The following is a 21,841-nucleotide window of genomic DNA, read 5'->3' as shown; positions in this document are numbered from 1 at the left end:
ATTCTTTTTTATAGCTATCTACACAACTAGCCGATCATGGCCGCAGGCGCTGCGGGTCACGAGGGAAGAGCGAAGCCAGACGGACGTTAGGCAAGCCCAGGAAGAACATCACAATACGGTTCATACCCAGACCACCACCAGCGTGAGGCGGGCAGCCTTGACGGAAGGCGTTCAGGTAGTCCTCGAAGCCCTCCTGGGTCGGGTCGAGACCCTTGGAGCGCATAGACTCTTCCAGTTCCTTAATATCGTTGATACGCTGGGCACCGGACATGATCTCCTCACCACGCATGAAGAAGTCATAAGAGTTGGAGAAACGGCTGTCCTTGGGGTCGGCCTTGGTGTAGAAGGGACGCACGGCCATGGGGAACTTATCGAGCACGTAGAAGTCAGTGTCGTACTTGTCGCGGATGATGTGGCCGAGCTGCTTCTCCATCGCGGTGGTGAAATCGTTCTCGAAGCGCTCCTGTTCGGACATATCGACGCCAGCCTCCTTCAGGAGAGCAACACCATCCATGTAGTTCAGGCGCAGGGCCTTGCCATCCTTGGGGAGCTTGAAGTCACCCGCCTTGGGATATGACTTCTGGATGGTAGCGATTTGGGGAGCATAGCGCTCCTTGAGTTGGGTAAGGATGAAGACCAGGAGGTCCTCGGCAAATTCCAGAACCTCGTGGTAGTGGTTCTGGAAGGTCTTCTCGAAATCAAGACCGGCGAACTGCAAATTGGGTTAGATCGTTACACTCTTCTCATGTCTTGGCTTGATTGTCATACCTCAGTCAAGTGGCGGTGGGTGTTGCTGTCCTCCGCACGGAAAACAGGAGCAATCTCGAAGACGTTCTCCATGTCACCAGCAATACACATCTGCTTGTACAGCTGAGGGCTCTGGGCGAGAAAAGCGTTGCGCTTGAAGTACTTGACCTCGAAGACGTTGCTACCACCCTCGGTGGCGGCACCGACTAACTTTGGGGTGAAGATCCATCGAGAACCGCTCTTGATCATGTATTCGGAGAACAGCTGTGCAACACCGCTGGAGATCCAGGTGATAGCCTGGCTGGTTTCCGTCTGCAGATCCAGGACACGGTTGTCAAGACGGGTCTTCAGGGTAACGATAGGAGCACCCTCAGCATCAACTTGTCCTTCCTCGGCTTCGGTGGGAGGAGGACGCTCAGCATCCTTGACCTGCATGGGAAGCATCTGCGCGGCCTCGGAGATCATGTACACCTTGCGGATGTGTAGCTCGAGGTGGCTGATGGTCGCAGAAGAGATGGGGATCTCGGGCTTCTTCACGATACCGGTAACTTGCACAATAGAGTTGACGTTCAATCCACCGGTGAACTTGATCATCTGGCGCGAGATGGGCTCAGCGGCAGCAATGACGGCCTGAACCTTCTGTCCCTGCTGGCGCAGCATAAGGAAGGCCAGCTTGGCACTCTGCACACGCGCATTATCGACACGAGCCACCACAGTAACCTCCTTCTCGTAGTACTCCTCGGAGAGCTCGCTGAAACGGGTGGTAGAGATGACGTCCGCGGTCTCGGGGATCGGGCCGTAGAGGCCCTTGGCGGTATCATTGGCCTCGGCAGCGGCAGCCTGAGCCTTCTCTTGAGCTGCACGGGCAGCAGCCTTCTCAGCCTTCGCCTTCTCCTTGGCCGCCTTCTTCAGCGCATTCTTGCTGGCGTTCTTGGAGTCGCCGCCTTCCGCGGGCGCGGCCTCTTTAGTCTCCTCGGGTTTGGGACGGGTAGGCAATTCGGAGTCCGCCATAATTCTAGTAGGCAAGGTGTTAGACAAGATTTCCAATCAAGAACTGGACCCAATGTATCTTACCTTATTGATGAGGTCTGAAACAGGAAGCTCGACGGTCGACAACTTTGTCTTGAGTCACCCCGCCGTGCAAAACTGCCCTAAGCCCTAAGAGGGGGGTAAGGTCATGTGACACAGCCTTATCTCGAAATTGTTGCCTGAGTATCTGGGCTCTTTAGGAAGTATACAGAACAACATTTACAAGATACAACATAACTGTACAACTGATATGACAATGCTAATGAATTCGCTTCAAGAATAATCACCGTATCAGTTCGGGCTGCAGCACATGTATATACAGCACCAGCACCGTGCATACGTACTTGCCAAAGCGCTGCTCTGGATGATCTATGAACTAAGTCCACTTGGAAGCCTTGAGCGCCCACCGCACTGCCTTCTGAACATCATCCGCAATGAGTTGCGGAGTCCAGGCGGGCTCGCCGCCACTATAGACACCAGTACGCACCAAGATGGACTGCCAGCTGCTACCAACCTCACTGCGGTAGGAGTTTGCACCCCGAATATCTGACTCGGGGTTATCTCCGACCATGTAGACTCGTTGCAGAGGCGGAAGGTCTGTTGCGCCACTGAAAGTTGTGGCACGGTTCCGAAGTAGCTGCCGCTCGGCAAACTCATAGGTTGGCTGGTGAGGCTTGCCGATCACGGTCTTCTTCAGCTCAATACCTTTGCTGGGGCCACCTGTCGTCGCAGCCCAGACACCTTCGAGTGCCTCTCGGAAGCCTCCTTGGCCAAGACGAGGCAGGTGATAGGCGGCTGCCCACCAAAGATCGGGATTAGAGAAGTAAAGGTGTGGTTGTCCATCTTGTTGATACCCGTGGTTGGGAAGGTCGGTCCTGCCGTTCTTCTCCGACAAAGTACCCATGAGCCCGTTTGAGGAAAGCAAAATATCCATGATCACCTGGGTGTCCAGAGCCCAGTCCCGAGGATCATTGTACACAAAGATGGCATCAATCTTGAGGCCCTTTGACGGGTCAGTGGGGTCCATTGGCTTAGGAAGAGGCCGCGCGAAGGTCTTGTAATAATCTGTAAAGTTCTTCGAAAAGGGCCAAATGGATGGATCGGCCATGAATATATCTGCTGGCGTCACGACATTCTTAAACCCATATCTGTAGATACGCATCAGTAACCAATGGACATATGTGAGTTGCAAAAGTGCCCACATACTGTTCCGCGACGCGACGACAGCGATCGCCATCACCTCCCACTACCAACACGCACTTGTGTTCCAACGCACTAGCCTCGTCCGTACCTTTGACCAGTTCTGCAAAAGGGGAGTGGCTCTGGATGATGTGTGTCGGGTCCAGTGGTACGTTCAACTTCTCGCTAATCTCTGCGACGCGTTCCGTCTCGTGCTTACCACCGCCGTTGGTGAGGAGGATGAAGGGAATGCCTTGTTCTTTCAAGAGGCCTAATGACTCGGCTGCACCGGGAATAGGTTTCGAGGCTCGGAGGAGGACGCCATCAATGCTATCATACCCGTGTTAGACCTGTAACTCAAGGGGCTGGGCGCGAGCATACATTGCTGTCACTCACTCGAAGGCAAAAGCGAAGTTGGGGATGCGGGGTTTGCTTGCAGTCTGAATGGCTCGGCGACTCGCGGTGCACCTGACGGATGCTCTCTGGAGGAGGCTCCATGATCGCCACACTGTAGTAGAGCGCATTCTGTCTCGTCGCGCAAAAACGGGAAGGTTTGAAGGCTTGAAAGGGGCAACATGGTCGAGGTGATATCATCTCCGACTCACTTCCGCTTCCGCCCCACTCTCCTCCTCACTTTCTCCGAATTGCCATGCTGCAACATCCAAAGTCAATCCACACAACGGGTATCGCGCTTATCCTGCTCTCCGAGGCAAGATCCCAGATCGGAAAAAGACAATGTCTTACTTCCAAGCTCCTCGGTTTCCACTGTGAACATCTCTGCTTCTTATCCTCTCATTCCCAGAACCACACGTCTTGAAAGCACGAGCACACCAGCGATATGAGAGTGACCCAGCCCGGACTCGACTATCATGCAGACAACACAAAGCCCTCATCTCCCTACGGAGATTCTCATTATCATCGCCAAAATGATATTCTATGATCGGAGGTATGACCCTGGTGGTATGATGCTAGTAGAAAGGCAAAAGACCCTTCACAGTTTTTGCCTGGTCTCTCGGCAGTGGTACTCGGTTGGCATCTCATACCTCTACGACTTCCCCCAACTCTGGCAAGGCAACAAATTCGCACAGTTCACCAATACTGTGAGCCCTCCTCTTGGTGTCAAAAGAAGCAAAGTCGACCTCGGATCTTTGGTGAAAGTTTTGCACCTAGGCTCTCTAGTTCATCAGAGCTCGAACAGTCAGACGTCACGGTTAATAAGCCGTGTTAAGGCACGCTTGACCACATTCATCGCCCCGCAAACTGGTATTGGGTAAGTAATCCCGCGAACACCTGAATTCAGGGCACAAACTCACTCGTTGAATAGTGTCAATAGTCTTGCATCAATCTCAAAATGCCGAAACCTAACACATCTCGATCTGAGTCTAGTTCGAGGTGGGGCAATCGAATTTCCGCGCCTGAAGAAGGCTGTCAGCAATCTTCCAGAGCTGCGAGAGCTTCAATTGCCGTCTAGCATGGAGATCACTCGTACAGATAGCTCGGCAGGAATTTGGCCACCAAAGCTTTTTAATATGACTATTGGAGGATCCCTTGATCCTCAGATCATGTCAACGTTCGACTGGCCTTCCGGTCTTTACAGACTAGAGTTAAAACGCTGCAAGAACTTGGATACACCAATCCTTGAGAGCATACTTTGCAACGAGGAGCTTCGTGAGAAACTCGAAATCCTCCACCTGCACAACGAGAACGCAAACATGTTCTCAGAATTGGAATCGACCGTTCTATACATCCTTGGGAAGTTGACCTACCTCAAAATGCCTCTGGACTTTATGGAATATCTATGCATAGTCCCTGTTCCCGATGGCATGCAACCACTGCCTCTCCGAATCCTGGAGTTGACACAGCCATATTTTGACGATGAATTGGCCTCTGACTTCTCAGGAGAGCTTGAAAAAGCGTTGAATCACAATCTCTGCAATCTCTGGGCTCTGGGGATCGGGGAGAGCTCCCTACCGCACATTCAAGACGCCTACAAACGAATCGATGATGAGATATGGAAACATGTGGAGGAGTGCTCGGATGACGAACTTGACAAGCTGACGATCGAAGATTTGGGGATTTACACTATCGATGATGATCCCATAGTCTAAGTGATCCGAGACGATTTTATGAGTGATGGTTTTTCGAGTCAATTTCAATAGCAAGATACCCTTTTAGCGTCATTTCGGCCTTGCAAGTGAATAAAAGAATCCTTTGGATGTCTGAGCAAAGTTCTCCCTGTCAAAAAGAACTACAAACTATCCCAAGAAGGTAAATTACCAACTTTTGAGGTGGGCAAACTTGAAAATCTGCCGGGCCTGTTGGCTTCGCCATGCCTACAGCATGCAGCCTTGAAGATATAGCAATAGAGCCCGTGGTATCTCAAATCCTTAGAAATAGAAAAGCTTAGACAGGATCATCCAAATACTCTGGCAAAGATGCTAATGCATCATCCGGAAGCCTTTTGGAAAGATACATGGAATTTGCATCAGCAAGAGGCCCCTAAAGGCGTTTCGAAAGTATTAAGCAAATTTATTTTCATGTGAGTTGACTCAGGTCCTGATGTATCATTCCATTTACCATCCAAATGGAAGGAGTCTCGCCACTGGACTTGCCGAAAGACGCCTCTTACTTAAGATGATGAAACCCTGGCTTATTCGAAGCCATCATGTCCGAAATCTCCTCCGCCAGCTCAGCCTGTGGCTGGTTCTCCTGATATCGGCGATTCAGGACCATGTCAAGCATGCCTTCTTGACTTTGTACCCAGCCAACCGCCTCTCCGGAAACACTGAGGCTCCATAGACTCATGAGATTCCCGTCCTCGACTTCTTCCATCAATCTGACAGCCAAATTGTGATCCTGATACCCACAGTAAGGGTCACAAAGTTCCAGAGCCCTCAAGCGCAGGCAACCAACAGACATGGCAAAAAGTCCGAGGTAAGTCGTAAGATCAACTGGGATGCTCAGACAAACCAAACTACATAGAGCGAAGGACCTCTGTCTCTTCATAGGAAGCTGTGTATAGCCTATCGTTGGCTGCACTAATTTTCAGGCCCTTGAGTTGTAATCGTTGAAGCGGGTGCCCGAGAACACTCTCAAGGACTCTGGTTTCCAAGTTGACACAGTGAGAGATTGATAGGTTTTGCAATCTAGTAGACCAATCAAAATACAACATAGCCTCTGGGTCCAGAAGGTCGCCATAAGTCATACTGGCCAAGTTGCTTGGCCAGTCGTAACCAGTGATAACATCGACATGGCGGATTTCGAGGGAGTATGGGAGAATAAGCGAATGCAACTGCACGAGATTGCTCACAACGCGCTTGATGAGTCTGAGGTCGACACCGGTACCGCAGATACCTCCGAGGTCAAGATCTTCCAGGGCGCGACAGCGTGAAATTCCAGCATCTGGAATGGGCTGCGAAGATATGGATGTTAGTCTCCAGAGAAGTCTCAGGAATGGTAGAGGAACTTACTTGAGAGAAATATGTGGCGCAGTGAAAAACTCAAGAGTTGGCAAACGTTAGAGCAGTTCGGCCAGCTAGCTACCATATCCTTCCAGGTCCATAATACCCAAGTCCAGCTGTTTCACCATTCATCCAAAGACCGACGTGACACCCATATCATCTTGGCAGATTGTCAGTACGAGCTCATTGGAATGCCCATTCAGGTAGATGTAAGGGCTGTCGTGCAGGTACGAAATCCCCACCGAGTACCAGTGGCAAGAAACCAGGCAAAAGTTGTAGATGTCGCGTTGCTGAAGAGAGGTCTGAGAAGTCCCGAGGTTTGTGGACAAGTCTTCGAAAAGGAACCCGATGATGATAATCAATACCTCTGTGGGTAGGTGCGAGCGTATACCGGAAGTCATGGTGAGGAAGGTTTTGTGTGAATGTCAGTGAGATTCGAGGGCGAAGAGTGGTGGAGATGGGAAGATGGGTGGTGACGAGTGATGAGAGGATGTGTGGGGAACTCGGTGACTGGTGAGGATAGAAGAGCTCATGAGCTGTCAGGCAATTAACACCAGAAAAAATGTTTGCTATGTTGACTTGGCCTTGATTATTCCACACACCCACAACTTCCACGTTTGTTGATATAATCAGCATAGCTTAGCCGGGTTTATGACTATAGCCTTGGTGCATATATTATATCCGGTTTGAAGAGATTGTTCAAAAACATGAATACAGGCTAAATTAACTCAGTATGCTAGTCATGAGAGTAATGAGCCATTAGAATATCATGGAATGGTGATGCATACAACTACCAATAATATAGCGGGCTGTTTCGACTAGAGTAGTTCCAGACAGAGCTTGGGTGAGAGATATCGGTTAAGGGCTGGTAAACCCCTGTGTTCATAAAAGTCATCCACGTACTTTATTTCGGGGAACAGTCCAGAATTTTGCCCTATTTGATAAATATGAATAACGAGAAAGACATGAATATCTTCTCGTGCCATCCAGAGAGAGGCAGATCTGGAAATACCAATACTCCAGAGACCCGCGAGGATGCCGTCTTTCACTTCACTCCTGAAGTTATCAGCAAAGTTTTCGTCGAAATCTTCAAAGTAAGGCTCATCAAGCTCCAAGATTTTTAGGCGCAGGTGCCTTCCTGACGGAGCGAGGATTTCAAAGTAGATCAGAAGATCTACGGATACTTTGAAATAGAGAAAAGTCTCCATTGTTGAGAATAGGGCTTCGGTGACTCCCTGGCGATCTTCAAAAAGATATGGTCATTAGAGGTGGTGACCGTCAAGCTTCTCAGCTGGATTTGAAGGCTGGGTTTTTTGAGGATTCCTTCCACGACTTGAGTATTCAGGTTCTCGCAGTGGGAAATTGTCATAGTATCCGTGTTCCGAGGCCACTCAAATCGCATTATAGCTTCCGGATGTAAGACACCGCCAAGGGTCACCACAGCCAGATTGTCCAGCCGGTCGTCATTGGTTATCATGTCGTTAGGGCGATTGTGGAGGGGACTTCGGAGGACAAGCGCATTCAGCGTTTGAGCTTGCTAGGTAGGCACCCCACCTAGATAGTATGGTGGACATCATAGTTTTGATTCAAGTGAATTCTTGGAGAAAGGAGGTGAGAATAGGAAGAGGAGTGACGACAAGTGATGGGAGAGTGTCGAGGAAAGAGTCTGGTCGGTGAGGATATTATAAGAGCTCTTGGCCTATCAAGTGCTGGCGAGTCCGGATGCTCTTCACATGCTGACACTCGTCGAGTATCTTGTGTTCCTAGATATATAAGCAGGTTGATCGGTACCGCTTGAGCGACTTCACCTTCTTGCCCGTTCTTGCCCGAATTGCCCTAGTTGGTCTTCTGGTCCGGATCTTCTCCTTCGTCCTCCTTCTCCTCAACACCGGCGCGGGCCTGGGCATCTACGAGTAGCTCGGCATCTGCCGAAACTCCCACACCCTGGAGGGGCTCGTCGGTTGCGTCGGCTGGTCCGTCCGCTTGCTCGCCACGTCCTCTGCCATTGTCATCGTCGCCACTTTTTAGCTATTTCAAATATAGTAAGTAGGTCATCCTAGTTGAGAATTTATTGAGTATATTGAAGCAGCCTTAGCCGTACCACATACACACAGTTTCCACATTATAGTTGGAATATTTGGGCCAGTTTCTTGACTATAGCCCTGCTAAGAAGAGTATATATAAGTCCAAGAGAATGTTTGATGGAAAAACTGCAAGCCATTTAAATAGACTCCTCATAGCGCTCAAACGAGAGGTACATAAGGAAATCCAGTCAACTGGTGATGATAGGGAAAGTTTCCAATCGCAAGGTTGTCCCTCTTCTGCTCAGTCTTAGAAAATTAAGGGAAAGTTCCATATTAACCCAGAATTTCACTTGAAGTTTCCTCTGTTCGAATCAATGGATGTCATGCGCCTAGAATACTCAGGTGTGTCATTTCAAGGGCTATCCAGATACTCCCCGTCTATAGAGCTCCTGCACGCGCCCTTTGCTGTCTAGCATGGAAGGTCTGGAGCCAAATTATGAGCACTATTCTATCGCGTAAAGTATGTCTGTTTGTTCGAGAAAATGAGCTTCACCTTCTCAATTAAAGTCAATGACTGCTCCACTGCTTGAGACAGCAAATCATGTACAACATGAGTTAGTAGTTGGCTGTCTTGTGTATACCACAGGCATTCTTCACAATATGAGTCTCAACCGCAAACAATCCATTCCAGATCCTTATCTCAAACCAAACGAGAGCACCCTGACGCAGTTATCAGCTACGGGAATTCCAAGAAGACAACAGCACTATTGAGAATATGACCATAGTGCTTTTCCGCACCGATCGATCTATTTGACACCTAAAACACGGCAAAAAAGTAAAGTCCAAAACGAAACTGGCTCGACAGCAGACAGACCAAGTCCTCCAAGTTTTGTAGCAGTCATCATGGGACTCGTCACAACCAGCAAAGAAAACAGAAAAAAGAGATCGCCTTGGAAGCTTAATCAACAACAGGCACCAGTGAAAACATCAACAGGGGGTAGGTAGGAGTGGAAGATTTGTGTGCGGGAGAGTAGGACCGAAAAGAAGATCCTCATGTCTACTACAATTTGATATAAAAAGCTGGGCAAGAAAAAAAGAAAAGGGAAATAGGTTAAAAGAAGACATTAAGTGACAGATGCAATCACCGCAGCAGCAACGCCCTCCTCTTCTGCCCGCACAGTGATCTTGGTTGTGACGCCGCTCTTGCTGGAGTAGGCCATCTTGATAAGAGAGGCGACGCGGCCACCGGACACGGTCTTGCCGAAGAGCTTGAGCGTGTGGGTACTGTTGTTAAGGGCAACGTCGGTACCCTCCAGTGGTTGAAGAGACAGGGCTGAGATGAGTTGCTCGGTGGCATCTGAGAGTCATTAGTATCGTAATCGAGTGATAGCTTGTTAACGAAAGGATGAGGAAACATACCAGCAATGCCCTTCATGTTGCTTAGTTGTAGAGTCTCGCTCTCTTCCTCGCCGTTCGCACCGGTCTGCTCCCAGACGTGGTCAAAGCTACCAGCGAAAGTGGGAATAACGTAATCGCTACCGGTAAGCTCGAGGTCCTCCACCTGGTACTCATCATCGTAGCCACTCTCTTCTGGCTCGCCAGTTGTAGGCTCGATCTCTTTGCTGGTAAACTTGAGGATGTTGGTAAAGGAGGCGATGGGAACGCTGTGCTCGCCACCTAATTTCTTGAAGGCGACGTAAACAACGCCGGGCTCGTTGGGAGAGAGTTTGGGGGCAGGGATAATGAAATCGTCCTCCAACACATCATCCTCTGACGGCGAGGCGATCACGGTCACGTTCTCGAGGACAGTATCGGGCAAGGTGTTCTTGATATCATATTGCACGACGATGTTCTCCTTGAAGACGTGCTTGACGGCAGTGACGACGTACTCAGTCTCGCTCTCAGTGAGCTCAACAGGCACGGAGGACTTGAGCAAGGCACCGTACTCCTTGATATCGGGATGTTGCAAAAGCTGCTCGGCATACTTCTGAGTAGCGGCGGCACTGGCGGCTTCGGCAACACCATTGGCCTTGCCCTTGGGAGGACCCACTGATGGGGCCTTGAGGGTAGGTGTGGCAGTGGTGAGCTTCTTGGTGCGCTCCTCAGCCAAGGCCTGCTCATGGGACACAACGGGGACAGTCGAAACATCGAAGGCAGCGGCGAAGGTCTGCTTGTCGTTCGAGGTGACGTACATGACGAGCTGGTGCTCAAAGGTGGAAAGGGAGTACATCGAGTCTGTGCTTGTCAGTAACACAGTACGTATTTATGGATAATGATTAAGGCTCACCGTTTTTAATGAAAGCCGAGGCAGTCTCGTCCTCGGCGCTCATCAGACGCAGGTTCAGGGCAGCACGGTCCCGAACCTCATCGTCAGTGTCATCAACACAGCGAGTGAGCAAAACCTGGACACTGGACTTGACTTCGGGGTCCTTCTGGCCAACACCAAACTTGGCCAGCGCAGTGACGGCGGCAGCACGGACAATGGCGTTCTCCAGAACGACACGGTTGTAGATATAGCGGATGTACTTGGTGGGGTGGGAGGTCTTTGGGCCCTCAACACCGAGCAGGTGAAGGACGCGGACGGAGAGCTTGGTGAACTCGCAGTCCTCGATGAACTCACAGAGGTGGGCGAGGGCCTCCTCCTTGCTTTCAGGAACGAACTTGATCAGGTCGAACATGCTCTCAACAACCGTGCGCTTGAATTCGTAACCACCCTCGTCGCGCAGAATGCCGCTCAGGAAGGTCAGCATACCGGCTTGCTTGCTGGGGAACTTGAGGCACAATGTGCGAATAGCCTCGACAATGGTGATCTTGAACTCGTCGGTGATATCGGCCATGAAGCCCGAAATCTGCTTCATCAGGCGGTCGACACTGGCCTCGTTTCCGGTCTTCAGCAGCGTAGTGATAGCGAAAGTGGCAATGGAGCGGTTAGAGTTGGAGATAAGCGACTCGATATCGGGGTTGCACACGTTAACGACATGGGGTTTGAAGGAAGCGAAGTTGTGGAGAATGCGAATGGCTGCGAACTTGGTGATGGATCGGGGGGAGGACAGGAACAGCTGGAGGACGTGAACGGCTTGCGAGGCCTCGGCATCAGTGACATCCCGCATATCGCAAATGGCCTTGGCAGCCTCGAAGTTGACCATTTCGTGCTTGTGACGGAGCCAGCCATCCAGCATCTGCATCATGGGTTTCCGGAGACCAGCATCTTCCTCCGCCAACTTGGCCGCCAAGCGAACCAGGAGCAGCAAAGCCGCCGGGCTCTTCACCACGCCGGCAGCACCGTATTGTTGCACCATCTTGACCAATGCCATGCGATCATGCGAGCGCATCTGGTACAGGAGACCAATCGCATGATATTGGGTCATGAAGTTCGACTGGGAAATAGCGTGAGCCTGGGAGCTAGATGAGAAGCCCAGGAAACCAGACGATTGCTTTGATCCCGAGGCCGCCTCCTGGGTCTCGCTCTGCCACCTCCGCACCACGTCGCGCGCGATAGGGAGAAGGTGATAAGAAGAGACCAAAGCAGCGGAGGAAACCGAGGGAGTCTTGTCCACGATGGCAGTCTTGATCAATCGCTCGATACCCTGGACGGTCGAGCCATCAATGATGCGGCACAAAGCACGAATAGCATTCGCCCGGTAAAGTACGTCGCTGCCGACCGCAGTGTCCTTCATGATGATACTAGTCGACATAATCACATCTTCCGCAGTGTTGGCCAGCTCCTTCAGGATGAGATACACCATCTGTCGCAACGAGGGGTCCTTGTTCTGGAACAACTTCGAGATGCCGAAGAAGAGGGTGGTGGCTTCATTCGTGGGAAACTGCTCCCCGGTGAACATGAGGACCGCAATCTTGGTCAGGAGGGTACGGCATGTTCGCGGCGAGATCGGGGAGGAATTGAACAGTCGAGCTAGACAAATTGTCTTGTTAGTAGCGTGCAATGGACCGTTGCGCGAGTAAGCCGCATGGCCAGGGGCATTGCGGGTAGCCTACCATCTTGGAACACGGAGGTCCGGTCAAGCTTGATCATGACCTGATCCGCATCTTCGTCTTTCTTCATGTAACTCATGTTGCCCAGGTGCTGGGATTGCACCAGCGATTGTGCTCACGATCTCCTTCGGTTCGTTGTGTTGGGTGTTGCAATTCGGGGGGAGGAGGGAGGGAGGACACAGTAGTAGCAGTCGAGGGCGGTGTAGGCAGCTACTGCATTCGCATAGTCAACCCCCAGACAAAACAGGGAGAGTGAAGAGAGGAGTAAAAAGAACCCGAGAAGAAGTGGTGATGAATCTCGACCTCGAGCTCCACGGCACTGTTTATGGAGTTAAGTTGAAGGTGGCCTTCCGTGTGTTTGGCAGCCACTTGTGGCGCCCGGGACCAAACACTGCAAACAAGTGGCATCATGCATTGCGGCGCTGCCTTCTCTCCCCACTCTACCTCGATAAACACCCTTCCACTGCTCAAATATTATTGAGGATTGGTTGATTCAAATTACATTTCAGACATAATGGAGGTCGAAGTCAACCCCAACGAGGATACCGAGTGGTATGTATATTGCTGCTAGCTTGCGGCGGACACATATATATCCATGCTTCCCCGCCTGAAGATACCTCATAGGTACCTTCGTTCTAACACACCGATTGGTTTAGGAACGATATCCTTCGTCAACATGGAATCATTCCTGAGAAACCAAAAGATCCGGAACCCTTGATTCAGGAGGCCCTGATCGCGGCCGAGCGCCGAGCATACGAGAACCGATTGGAGGACAAGGACCTCGACGAGCTGGATGCGCTCGAGGATGAAGAGGATGAAGACTTCATCCAGCAATATCGGTGAGTCTCGTGACTCACAGAGCACCATCAAGCATACAGAACCAATGCTAAACTCCAAAACCAACAGCCAAAAGCGCCTTGCCGAGCTCTCCACCCTCCAACAAACCAGCCTCTTCAACCAAGTCTACCCCCTCCAGAAAGTCGATTACGCCCGGGAAGTAACCGAAGCTTCCAACAGCGCCTACGTCCTCGTCAACCTGACTTCCCAGGGCGGCAACGTCGAATCGCGCGTGCTGACCGAGCTCTGGCGCCAATTGGCAACCAAGTTTGGTGATGTCAAGTTCTGCGAGATCCGTGCCGACATGTGCATTGAGGGATACCCGGAGCGAAACACACCTACTATTCTCGTCTACAAGGACACCGAAATTAAGAGACAGCTCGTTACACTGCGAGAGCTTAATGGTCCTCGTACCAAGGTGGAAGACCTAGAGCGACTGCTCGTTGAGATCGGAGCCGTCAAGGAGAGTGATGTCCGTCTCAAGAAGCGATCTGATTCGGACGATGACCGCGGCAAGGATGATGAGCTCAATATTGAAGATTATGATGACGACTGGGATTGATTGCTTTGCGCTATTGCATGACTACGACCGAAAACCTCTATTGATTTCAGCAGGCTGTGTATATTATGATTTGCCCATATGATACTCCACTGGGAATGGAAAAGCAGGAGGCACAAACGCAAAAAGACGTGAAAAGACGTGGATCGTTTTTCTGGTACCCTCAATCCAGATCGGCACTGAAGCTGACAGCTGCGATATGTTGTTATGAGCAAGTACATATGTTAGTGATTGCCCGTACAGTAAATTCATGATGTTTATGAATCAATCTACAACACAGTAGAAAACAACGTATATTCACTTTGAGCCTCTTGGTAAATGTAAAATCTCGAAGATTCAATTTCAGGAAAAATCATAAAGGTAGATATGTCCTACAGACCACGGTTTGGATCTGCCCATTGCCATTTCACTATTTCCAGCTCCAGCGCCAAAGTACTCCAAATTTGTCATCACAACTGACTCCTCCGAAAATGAGGGACCGAAAAACAAAGAACAAAATAGAAACAAAAGGTATAAACATAGAAGCATTGTATCATCAAATCAGAGGGCATAAAGGTTTTGTCATCGAGTAAAAACGTCTTAGATCAGCTCATCGCGATCAGCAACACTCTCCTCGATAGCCTTCAGAATCTGACTTTCCTTGAAAGCAGGGCCTTGCCCATTGCACTGGGCCGAGCCCTTCAGCCGCTCAGCGACATCGCCGATATTGACCTGTCCTCGTTTGAACAACTCGTGGCTTTGAATCAGGTCCCACGTCGCGCTAGCGTCAAGGAGTCTCTCGCCGGTAATCGCGCACACTGTAACGCGGTGTTGGCCCGTTGGAGTCGGGCCAGTAGGACCGGCAGCCTCGGGCATTAAGGTCGAGTAGAAGTCTGTTGGAGAGTATGTCATTGGCCCTGTGACGGTTGGTGCAGGGGCTTCTTTGGCACCGCTATTGCCATGCAGAGAGTGTGAGGTCGCACGGAGGATCTCATTTTCGGTTGCGTATTTGGCGAGTTCACGCTTCAAGCGCTCGTTGTCGGCTTGGAGGGTCGAAGATGACTGTTCGAGATTGTTCACTTTGTCTTCAAGGTCCCTGACATGGCGCTCTTTTCGCTCGCGGAAGGCTCGCTGACTATATGTGTACCCGTATTAGCATTTCTCGCTGCAAACTGGACACCATGAGGGGGAAAATATCACATACGCTGCCCGATTTTGAGCCTTGCGCTTACTTTGCGCTGGCATCGCCGAGTCCTTTTCCTCGCTGCTACTGCGCCCGGCCGGATCACGGTATTGGCTATCATCCCCATCAATGGATGTAGGCTCTGGCTTGGTGCTATTATGCACATCATTGCTCGATACCGAGTGCTTCGTGAACGAGTCCGGGGGCGAATGGGGCGGCGGACCGAAGGTCGAGGAGGGGTCAAGGCGGAAAGAGGGGTCGAACCCCGGATAATACTGATTGTAAGCGCCATTCTGAAGCCGCTGGTTAATAATATCTCAAGAATACCCCATTGGCAGTCAGGGGGAGGGGTTCGTACCAGTGCAAATGGGTCGTGGAGGACATCTTCGGAGGGCGCCTGTGGCGGCTGGTCGGGAGTAGGCAGCCCGTATAGCGTTGAGTAGGGCTGGGATGCGTGAGGGGCGTAGTTGGAGTAGTCCATCGCGCTGATCAGTGACTCAAGGGATAGGGAGACTGTTCGGGAGTGTTGGATGGGCAGGAGGAGCGAAGTTTGGAGTTTGGATGACTAGGCGGGAGGATTCCCCGTCTTGAGGGCCGTTCCCCAAAGTTCTTTTTGACGGAGGGTCTGGACCGATTACCCACGACTTGGCTGTATGACGAGGAAGAATGGAAACCACGTCCCATCCTGTAGTATTACAACTATTTTACTCTATTCGAGGTATACTGTACATTTCCAGAGAACTCCGGAGTATATTCGCCCATAGTCGTGGACTGCTTGCGCATGTGGCTAGTTTTGCCGTTTCCGGGTTAGCGCCCCAATACACCGTCACGTAACCTCTCCTTCATATCGCCCTAATATAAAAGACCTGCCCTCGCCCTTTTGACCTCTTTTCTGCCTCGTCCCCTTCCTTTGACTACTCTATCTTGCACTCATCATCTCCCCCTTTATTCCACTCTGGGCCCCGCCGACAGCTACGCCTTGCTGGCTTTCAGCCCGACGCAGTGCCCCTTTCATTTTACCGGAGATGCCGCTCGATCCGACACCCAGCTCGTTCTCGCTCCTTAGGCTGGAATGGTAGTCGCCAGGAGCAGAATTACTGAGATTCCTGCAGCTGCATTGTGTTATTTATTGTCAATACTGGGTTCCATCAGCGAGGGCGGTAGGAATTGTTGCCAGTAATCTGCAGTTTGCGGTTGCTTGCCGTCGTCTCCCAGTTTGGATGCAGTGGCATGGGCGATAGAAAATGACTGGGGTTTCTGCACTGTTTAGAAAGCGGATCCCGCCTCACAGTCTATAAAAGAGACTGATTTCACCCAAGTGACAAAAGTGGATGTGGACCCCTCCTTCTAATGTCCCCTTCCCTCTTCACTTCCTACTCTGTTCTGCCCCATATCCCAAATTCCAATTCTTCTGCCAGTTCCCATATTTCACGAATGGCTTAAATCACTATACTCAGTGAGCCTGTTCAACTGCCTTTACGCACTTAATATGTTAAGCGCTAGTTTTCGCCTGAAATCTTTCCGGTCGTGGAATCCTTTCCAGGACAAAGCGTGGCCTCGTTTGAGATTGTCTGGATCGCCGCCACCTCGCCTCCCTCCAATTGTAGCAACCCGGCTTCAGAGAATCCAAAGTTTCCCCGGCTTTCTTATCCTCTTTTTAATGGACGCTTGGTTCTCGGGGAATTCACACACGTCACACTGTAAAGAACCAATTTGGCTGGACGGCCTTGCATACCATTGGCTTTGCCACCTAAAGGCAGTCTCAGTGCTATCCAGAGCCCGCCGATAATACATTAGAGCGTTCACAACATTTCCCTGCCTCTCCCTAGCAGGCCAAGAGTCCCAAGCATGTTCAAGGCAGGAGTATAGGTTAAAATTAAGGTCGCCCCTAAAACCTTCTCGTATCCTTCCGATGCTCCATCATACGTCGCCTGTGCCTTTTCCGGCCGGTCTTAATTCGAGTAGACGTGCCGTCGTTATACTGATGTAAACCCACTGTCGATGCAGAACCAGATGCGAAGCCAGGGGATGAATAACGCCATGCTGCTTGCCATCAGTTAATCTAGATGGAGAGTCACTGCGTGGTTCTGCATGGCGTTTTGGCAATCATGGACCGCCAAGGCATGCATCTAGTCAGCTTCCTTATCGTGTTACTTTTATCACAGCCCTAGAGCAACGCGAGCTGTATGTGATAATCTGAGAGATCAATGGGTGGGTCCGTGGCAGCTCGTCTCGCCACGCTATTTAAGTGTATACTCTGTCGATAGATTCATGTAGAGCCCAACGTGACGGGTGAGGTGTGAGCCAGGAGCCAGTAGGTCTTCAGCCTCGTCATGTTGATGCTGACAAGTCGAAAGGCAATGCCGTTAGTCCGCTGGAACGGTTACAGTATTTCCCTCAAGTTACAATACACCAGTCTGTTGCGAGGTTGATCGCATCTGGAGATCAGCCCAGCCCAAGCCCCTGTCACCAAGTGCACCTTGCGACCGAACCCCTCGTTGGCCACCAGGCAGCCTTTTATGACCAGAACCTACGGCAAGTTTCCCCGGGACAGTGCTTCGATGCAGCGATTCAGGATGGCACGAACACGGATTTTATGACATTCAGCCACAATCTGGCTGTAAGTGAGGAGATGGTGGATTCGATCACACGGGCACTCCAAGCCGACAGCGACGATGATCGGCAGGCCAAACGCAAGCAGCAGACTTGAGCAATGTATGCATCATGAGATCATGAGATTTATATCCGAAGATTTGCGTCACATATAGACTGTAGTCAGCATACCTGTGGCCCTCGTGGTTACTCAGCCAAACTGGCCGCCTGTTGATAGATTGATGGCCATGCCAGACCTAGAGCTGGTCCAAAGTGGATCCACGTCCGCAGCCTCCAGACTGTAGCCTCGAATCAACTGTTCTAGATTATGGGACCCAAAGCCTAAGCCATTTCCACCACAGCTTCCAAACCAAGGACCCACATCTCCAGACCCGAAGCCCGCCTGGACACGGTTCCACGGATCTATTACATGACTGGCCTTAAGGCACTGGATATGTGTCTATTTCGGCCCCGAGACTCCACAGGCCAGAAAACGCTCTTTCTAAATCTATGGAGGCCCGAGGTACCCAGACTAAAGCCTCAACGTTGGGCATATACAGAGTCCTTCATATAGGGCTGCTCCTCCGCCGCGCGCGCACCCCCCACCCCCAACCACCCATATGTACAAGCACAGAGGAGGTGATCTATACCTTAACCTCTTGGTACACGTCCCTAGGGCGCTCTTAAAGGCTCGTTTGAAGCGGGCTTAAAGGTCGTCTACGCGATAATATTAGAAGGTAATATGAGCCTCGTATACCGAAATAGATCGGATGTATCCTAGATACCCCTTTGCCCGCTAGCGGAATGATGATGACATCGGAGCTGGACGTTCAAGGACCACGAAGGACACAGATATCAAGTTCAGAGAGATTGCTCTAGTATGCCAAGTCAGCCTTCTAGACTAATCACATTGAAATAGCGCTAAGACGGTGATCTCTTGTTAGCTTCTAACTAACTATTTAAATTTATGTTGCTCACTTCTTCTAATGCTCCTAGATACAATGATACCTCGACTTTAACTAATAACACTATCGAAACATTTCATTATGATTCAAATACGGCTAGAGTAACTACCCTTTCTTTCCTCTGAAGGCGTCGTCTGAAAAATCTAGTCATTTTATCTCCTATGTACCGGATTTCCTATGCCACGTCTTGGCTGTCCTCTTCCGAATTGGCGCTCAGACCTCGCCGCTTTTGCTCACTGAGTAGATCTGAGCACGTCTCTGCCTAAACTAGAATAGCTTACCCTGAGTAATCGTCCGCTGGAGAAGGCCTGTCTGATACCTAAGTGCTCAGTCTATTTTCTTACCTTTAAGCGTACGTATTAGAACCCCGTTCTGGCAGTCTCCTTTGGGCTAAGTATTATTTTTTTAACTAATTTACTCCTAGGAACCTAGAAGGCCCTACCCTATTCTGCTACGCTATAAGCTATCTTTGGTTTAGTTACGTATAGGTGTCTAGGTTCCTAGGATCTCGAGCTATTTTACTACCCCTAAAGTATGCTAAAAGTGGATAAGAAATATAAAATAAAGTTAAGGTTACCTGCCCTTAAATTCCTGTATTAGACAGAGATGGGCGATACTCTATCCCTGAGACCGCACACTCCAAAGACCAGAGAAAGGCAAAGACAACATGCTGAGCCCAAAGACTACTGTCAAGTCTATGAATTATGGTATGAGATTGTCCGCCTAAGGACAGGAAGGAGTTGACGGAATCAGATGCAAGGATTGATTGAACTGACCATTAAGGAAAGAAAAAAATTACGTATAACAAGCAGGAGGTTGAGCTATTCCTTGGCAGTACAATGGCTGTTCCGATCTGGGAAAAGAATCGACCAATCCCAAGTCAACGTAATGAATGGCCCAGCTACCAAATTGCAGCAACAAGGCTGTTCGTCCACACAGCCAAACGGCTATGTGACGGAGAACTGCGCCGTTGTCTCAGGTGGGTAGGCAACGGGACTATGCTATCGTTGTAGGACGCAGACATCTGGCCAGCTAATCGGGTGAGCAACAGTGGCCAGGGGAGGCTCTTCGCCTCACCTCAACATCGTCCTAGGCGTTGCAATGCTGGCTGAGCAAGACGCTCACTGTATTGCCCAACTCATTCGCAGCCACGATATCGAGAACACCATCTCCGTTGAAGTTCCCCACTGCAACACCATCCGGGCCAGACCCCACGGCGAATGTGGTCTGAGCTTGGAAGCTCCCATTTCCGTTCCCAAGCAAGACGCTCACAGTATTGCTAATGTGATTCGCAGCCACGATATCGAGGTGACCATCTCCATTCAGGTCGCCCACTGCAATACCCACCGGGCTAGACCCCACGGCGAATGTGTTCTGAGCTTGGAAGCTCCCATCTCCTTTCCCAAGTAAGACGCTCACTGTATTGCCCGACTGAATTCCAGCCACGATATCGAGGTAGCCATCCCCGTTGAAGTCGCTCACTGCGACAGTGAACGGACCAGACCCCACGGCAAATGCGGTCTGCGCCTGGAAGCTTCCATCTCCGTTCCCGAGCAAGACGCTCACAGTATTGCTAATGTGATTCGCAGCCACGATATCGAGGTGACCATCTCCATTCAGGTCGCCCACTGCAATACCCACCGGGCCAGACCCCACGGCGAATGTGGTCTGAGCTTGGAAGCTCCCATCTCCGTTCCCAAGTAAGACGCTTACTGTATTACTAGCATAACTCGCAGCCACGATATCGAGATGGCCATCTCCGTTGAAATCACCAACTGCGACAAGATACGGACCAGACCCCACGGCGAATGCGGTCTGAGCTTGGAAGCTTCCATCCCCGTTCCCAAGTAAGACGCTCACTGTATTACTAGCATAACTCGTAGCCACAATATCGAGGTGGCCATCTCCGTTGAAATCGCCCACTGCAACACCGTATGGCCCGGACCCTACAGCGAATGCAACCTGCGCCTGGAAGCTTCCATCTCCCTTCCCAAGTAAAACGCTCACTGTATTGTCGTGAAAATTCGTATTGACGATATCGAGATAACCGTCTCCATTGAAATCGCCCACCGTGACACTGAACGGTCTAGACCCCACAGCGAATGTGGTCGACACCTGTGAGCATGGTACGCAGGCGCCTGATGAGCAAGTGGATCCGGCGGGACACTATAAGTGTGAGCATTGCTCGCCTTGGCAATCAGAATCCCGCCCCAACTTACAACATTGCCACATCTCCCGCAGTTATTGCTGTCCGAGGTTAGAGCGGAACAAGAACCATTACAAGGAGATAGGCCAGAATTCGTGCATATGCAGGCACCTAATGAGCAAGTCGATCCGGTAGGGCACTATGATAGTGCAAGTCTCGGTTAGTTTGGAACTAATAACAACATCGTCCGAACTTACAACGGTGCCGCATCGACCGCAATTACTGCTGTCAGTGTTGGTTTCTTTGCAAGTGCCAGAACAGAGTCGTTCACTCGCACTAGTTTTAAGAGGTCCACAGGTATAACAAGGTCCCTTCCGAGTTGCTGCAAGCGCTATACATGAGATGCCTGAGAATAAGAAATTCTCTGTACACCACTCAATACAAGCAAGGTTGTTATTGTTGTTGCCATGAGCCCAGATGGTAGCAACTACGTGTAGGAGCCATCAGCATGGGCTTAAGTTGATATTGCGGACGACGGCCTACCGAAGGAAGTCAGGATGACAAGGGCGAATAGGAGTTGGGCCATTGGATATGTAGCTCAGTAAACCAGGTTGCGTGATAAGTATAGTGTACGTCGCCGTTTGGCACACAATGGAAAGTGACAGCAGAAGAGCAATGGGCTGAACAAAACAGTGGTTTTTATGTTGAATGAATCTATGTTGATTAAAACCATGTGTCCATGTCGTGGGCGGTGCCCTATAACTGGACTATCTTTACCGTGTCTGGAATGCAAATAAGAATGTGATGTCCAGGTCGGAAGACGCCACATTTGACGAAACTGAGTTTGGATGGTGTTGCTGCACGGAATGGCTGATAGTCATGTGCGCGAGTCGCCGCCATAAATTAGTACAGCAAGGGTACAATGTCAACAACAGGTCACTGCCATACCCAGATGGAAGCGGATCCGTCGAATTAGTCTTGCGGAAGTCGGATTGACTAGGGTTGCCGCTAAACAGGATGCTCATCGCTCAGCTGGTTTCATTACGTATATATAAACTTGTAAATAAGGCAAGGTACGCCAAGACTAGGATCAAGAAGCCTAGGTGTTGATATTTTCGTGGCGGTTCTCAAAAATTATTAGTCGTTA

At 50.5% G+C, this 21,841-nt stretch overlaps 11 protein-coding genes across 11 annotated transcripts; 3 read left to right on the top strand and 8 right to left on the bottom strand.

Moving 5' to 3' along the window:
• Positions 1–34: 34 nt before the first annotated feature.
• Positions 35–1,758, bottom strand: dps1 (putative aspartyl-tRNA synthetase Dps1; the record flags this gene model as incomplete). The annotated part of the gene is made up of 2 exons (XM_057153361.1): positions 35–712; positions 769–1,758. 2 exons carry the CDS (start codon positions 1,756–1,758, stop codon positions 35–37), a joined length of 1,668 nt encoding a protein of 555 aa, XP_057007699.1.
• Positions 1,759–2,152: 394 nt separating this feature from the next.
• N7473_007420 (putative HAD superfamily hydrolase) lies at positions 2,153–3,479 on the bottom strand (the record flags this gene model as incomplete). The annotated part of the gene is made up of 3 exons (XM_057153360.1): positions 2,153–2,924; positions 2,983–3,285; positions 3,352–3,479. 3 exons carry the CDS (start codon positions 3,477–3,479, stop codon positions 2,153–2,155), a joined length of 1,203 nt encoding a protein of 400 aa, XP_057007698.1.
• Positions 3,480–3,824: 345 nt separating this feature from the next.
• Positions 3,825–5,063, top strand: N7473_007419 (F-box domain protein; the record flags this gene model as incomplete). The annotated part of the gene is made up of 2 exons (XM_057153359.1): positions 3,825–4,225; positions 4,280–5,063. 2 exons carry the CDS (start codon positions 3,825–3,827, stop codon positions 5,061–5,063), a joined length of 1,185 nt encoding a protein of 394 aa, XP_057007697.1.
• A 517-nt stretch (positions 5,064–5,580) lies between these two features.
• N7473_007418 (uncharacterized protein) lies at positions 5,581–5,874 on the bottom strand (the record flags this gene model as incomplete). The annotated part of the gene is made up of 1 exon (XM_057153358.1): positions 5,581–5,874. One exon carries the CDS (start codon positions 5,872–5,874, stop codon positions 5,581–5,583), a length of 294 nt encoding a protein of 97 aa, XP_057007696.1.
• Positions 5,875–5,929: 55 nt separating this feature from the next.
• On the bottom strand, positions 5,930–6,817 carry N7473_007417 (uncharacterized protein; the record flags this gene model as incomplete). The annotated part of the gene is made up of 2 exons (XM_057153357.1): positions 5,930–6,367; positions 6,557–6,817. The coding sequence occupies 2 exons, from the start codon at positions 6,815–6,817 to the stop codon at positions 5,930–5,932; spliced, it is 699 nt and encodes a 232-aa protein (XP_057007695.1).
• A 1,435-nt stretch (positions 6,818–8,252) lies between these two features.
• On the bottom strand, positions 8,253–8,539 carry N7473_007416 (uncharacterized protein; the record flags this gene model as incomplete). The annotated part of the gene is made up of 2 exons (XM_057153356.1): positions 8,253–8,444; positions 8,525–8,539. 2 exons carry the CDS (start codon positions 8,537–8,539, stop codon positions 8,253–8,255), a joined length of 207 nt encoding a protein of 68 aa, XP_057007694.1.
• A 1,025-nt stretch (positions 8,540–9,564) lies between these two features.
• Positions 9,565–12,512, bottom strand: N7473_007415 (coatomer subunit gamma; the record flags this gene model as incomplete). The annotated part of the gene is made up of 4 exons (XM_057153355.1): positions 9,565–9,797; positions 9,860–10,675; positions 10,728–12,353; positions 12,437–12,512. 4 exons carry the CDS (start codon positions 12,510–12,512, stop codon positions 9,565–9,567), a joined length of 2,751 nt encoding a protein of 916 aa, XP_057007693.1.
• Positions 12,513–12,947: 435 nt separating this feature from the next.
• Positions 12,948–13,832, top strand: N7473_007414 (phosducin family protein; the record flags this gene model as incomplete). Its single annotated transcript, XM_057153354.1, has 3 exons — positions 12,948–12,985; positions 13,090–13,272; positions 13,340–13,832. The coding sequence occupies 3 exons, from the start codon at positions 12,948–12,950 to the stop codon at positions 13,830–13,832; spliced, it is 714 nt and encodes a 237-aa protein (XP_057007692.1).
• Positions 13,833–14,408: 576 nt separating this feature from the next.
• On the bottom strand, positions 14,409–15,472 carry rsmA (putative bZIP transcription factor (Fcr3); the record flags this gene model as incomplete). Its single annotated transcript, XM_057153353.1, has 3 exons — positions 14,409–14,943; positions 15,013–15,284; positions 15,350–15,472. The coding sequence occupies 3 exons, from the start codon at positions 15,470–15,472 to the stop codon at positions 14,409–14,411; spliced, it is 930 nt and encodes a 309-aa protein (XP_057007691.1).
• Positions 15,473–17,324: 1,852 nt separating this feature from the next.
• N7473_007412 (uncharacterized protein) lies at positions 17,325–17,701 on the top strand (the record flags this gene model as incomplete). Its single annotated transcript, XM_057153352.1, is given in 2 exon segments — positions 17,325–17,379; positions 17,394–17,701. The coding sequence occupies 2 exon segments, from the start codon at positions 17,325–17,327 to the stop codon at positions 17,699–17,701; spliced, it is 363 nt and encodes a 120-aa protein (XP_057007690.1).
• A 1,936-nt stretch (positions 17,702–19,637) lies between these two features.
• N7473_007411 (FG-GAP repeat domain-containing protein) lies at positions 19,638–20,780 on the bottom strand (the record flags this gene model as incomplete). The annotated part of the gene is made up of 2 exons (XM_057153351.1): positions 19,638–20,686; positions 20,768–20,780. 2 exons carry the CDS (start codon positions 20,778–20,780, stop codon positions 19,638–19,640), a joined length of 1,062 nt encoding a protein of 353 aa, XP_057007689.1.
• Positions 20,781–21,841: the final 1,061 nt, after the last annotated feature.

The sequence above is a fragment of the Penicillium subrubescens genome (genome assembly GCF_028828155.1).
Source record: "Penicillium subrubescens strain IBT 31985 chromosome Unknown utg000005l_segment0_segment0, whole genome shotgun sequence".
NCBI lineage: Eukaryota > Fungi > Ascomycota > Eurotiomycetes > Eurotiales > Aspergillaceae > Penicillium > Penicillium subrubescens.
The sequence above is the reverse complement of the archived record's forward strand: the minus strand, read 5'-3'. Positions and strand labels throughout refer to the sequence as shown.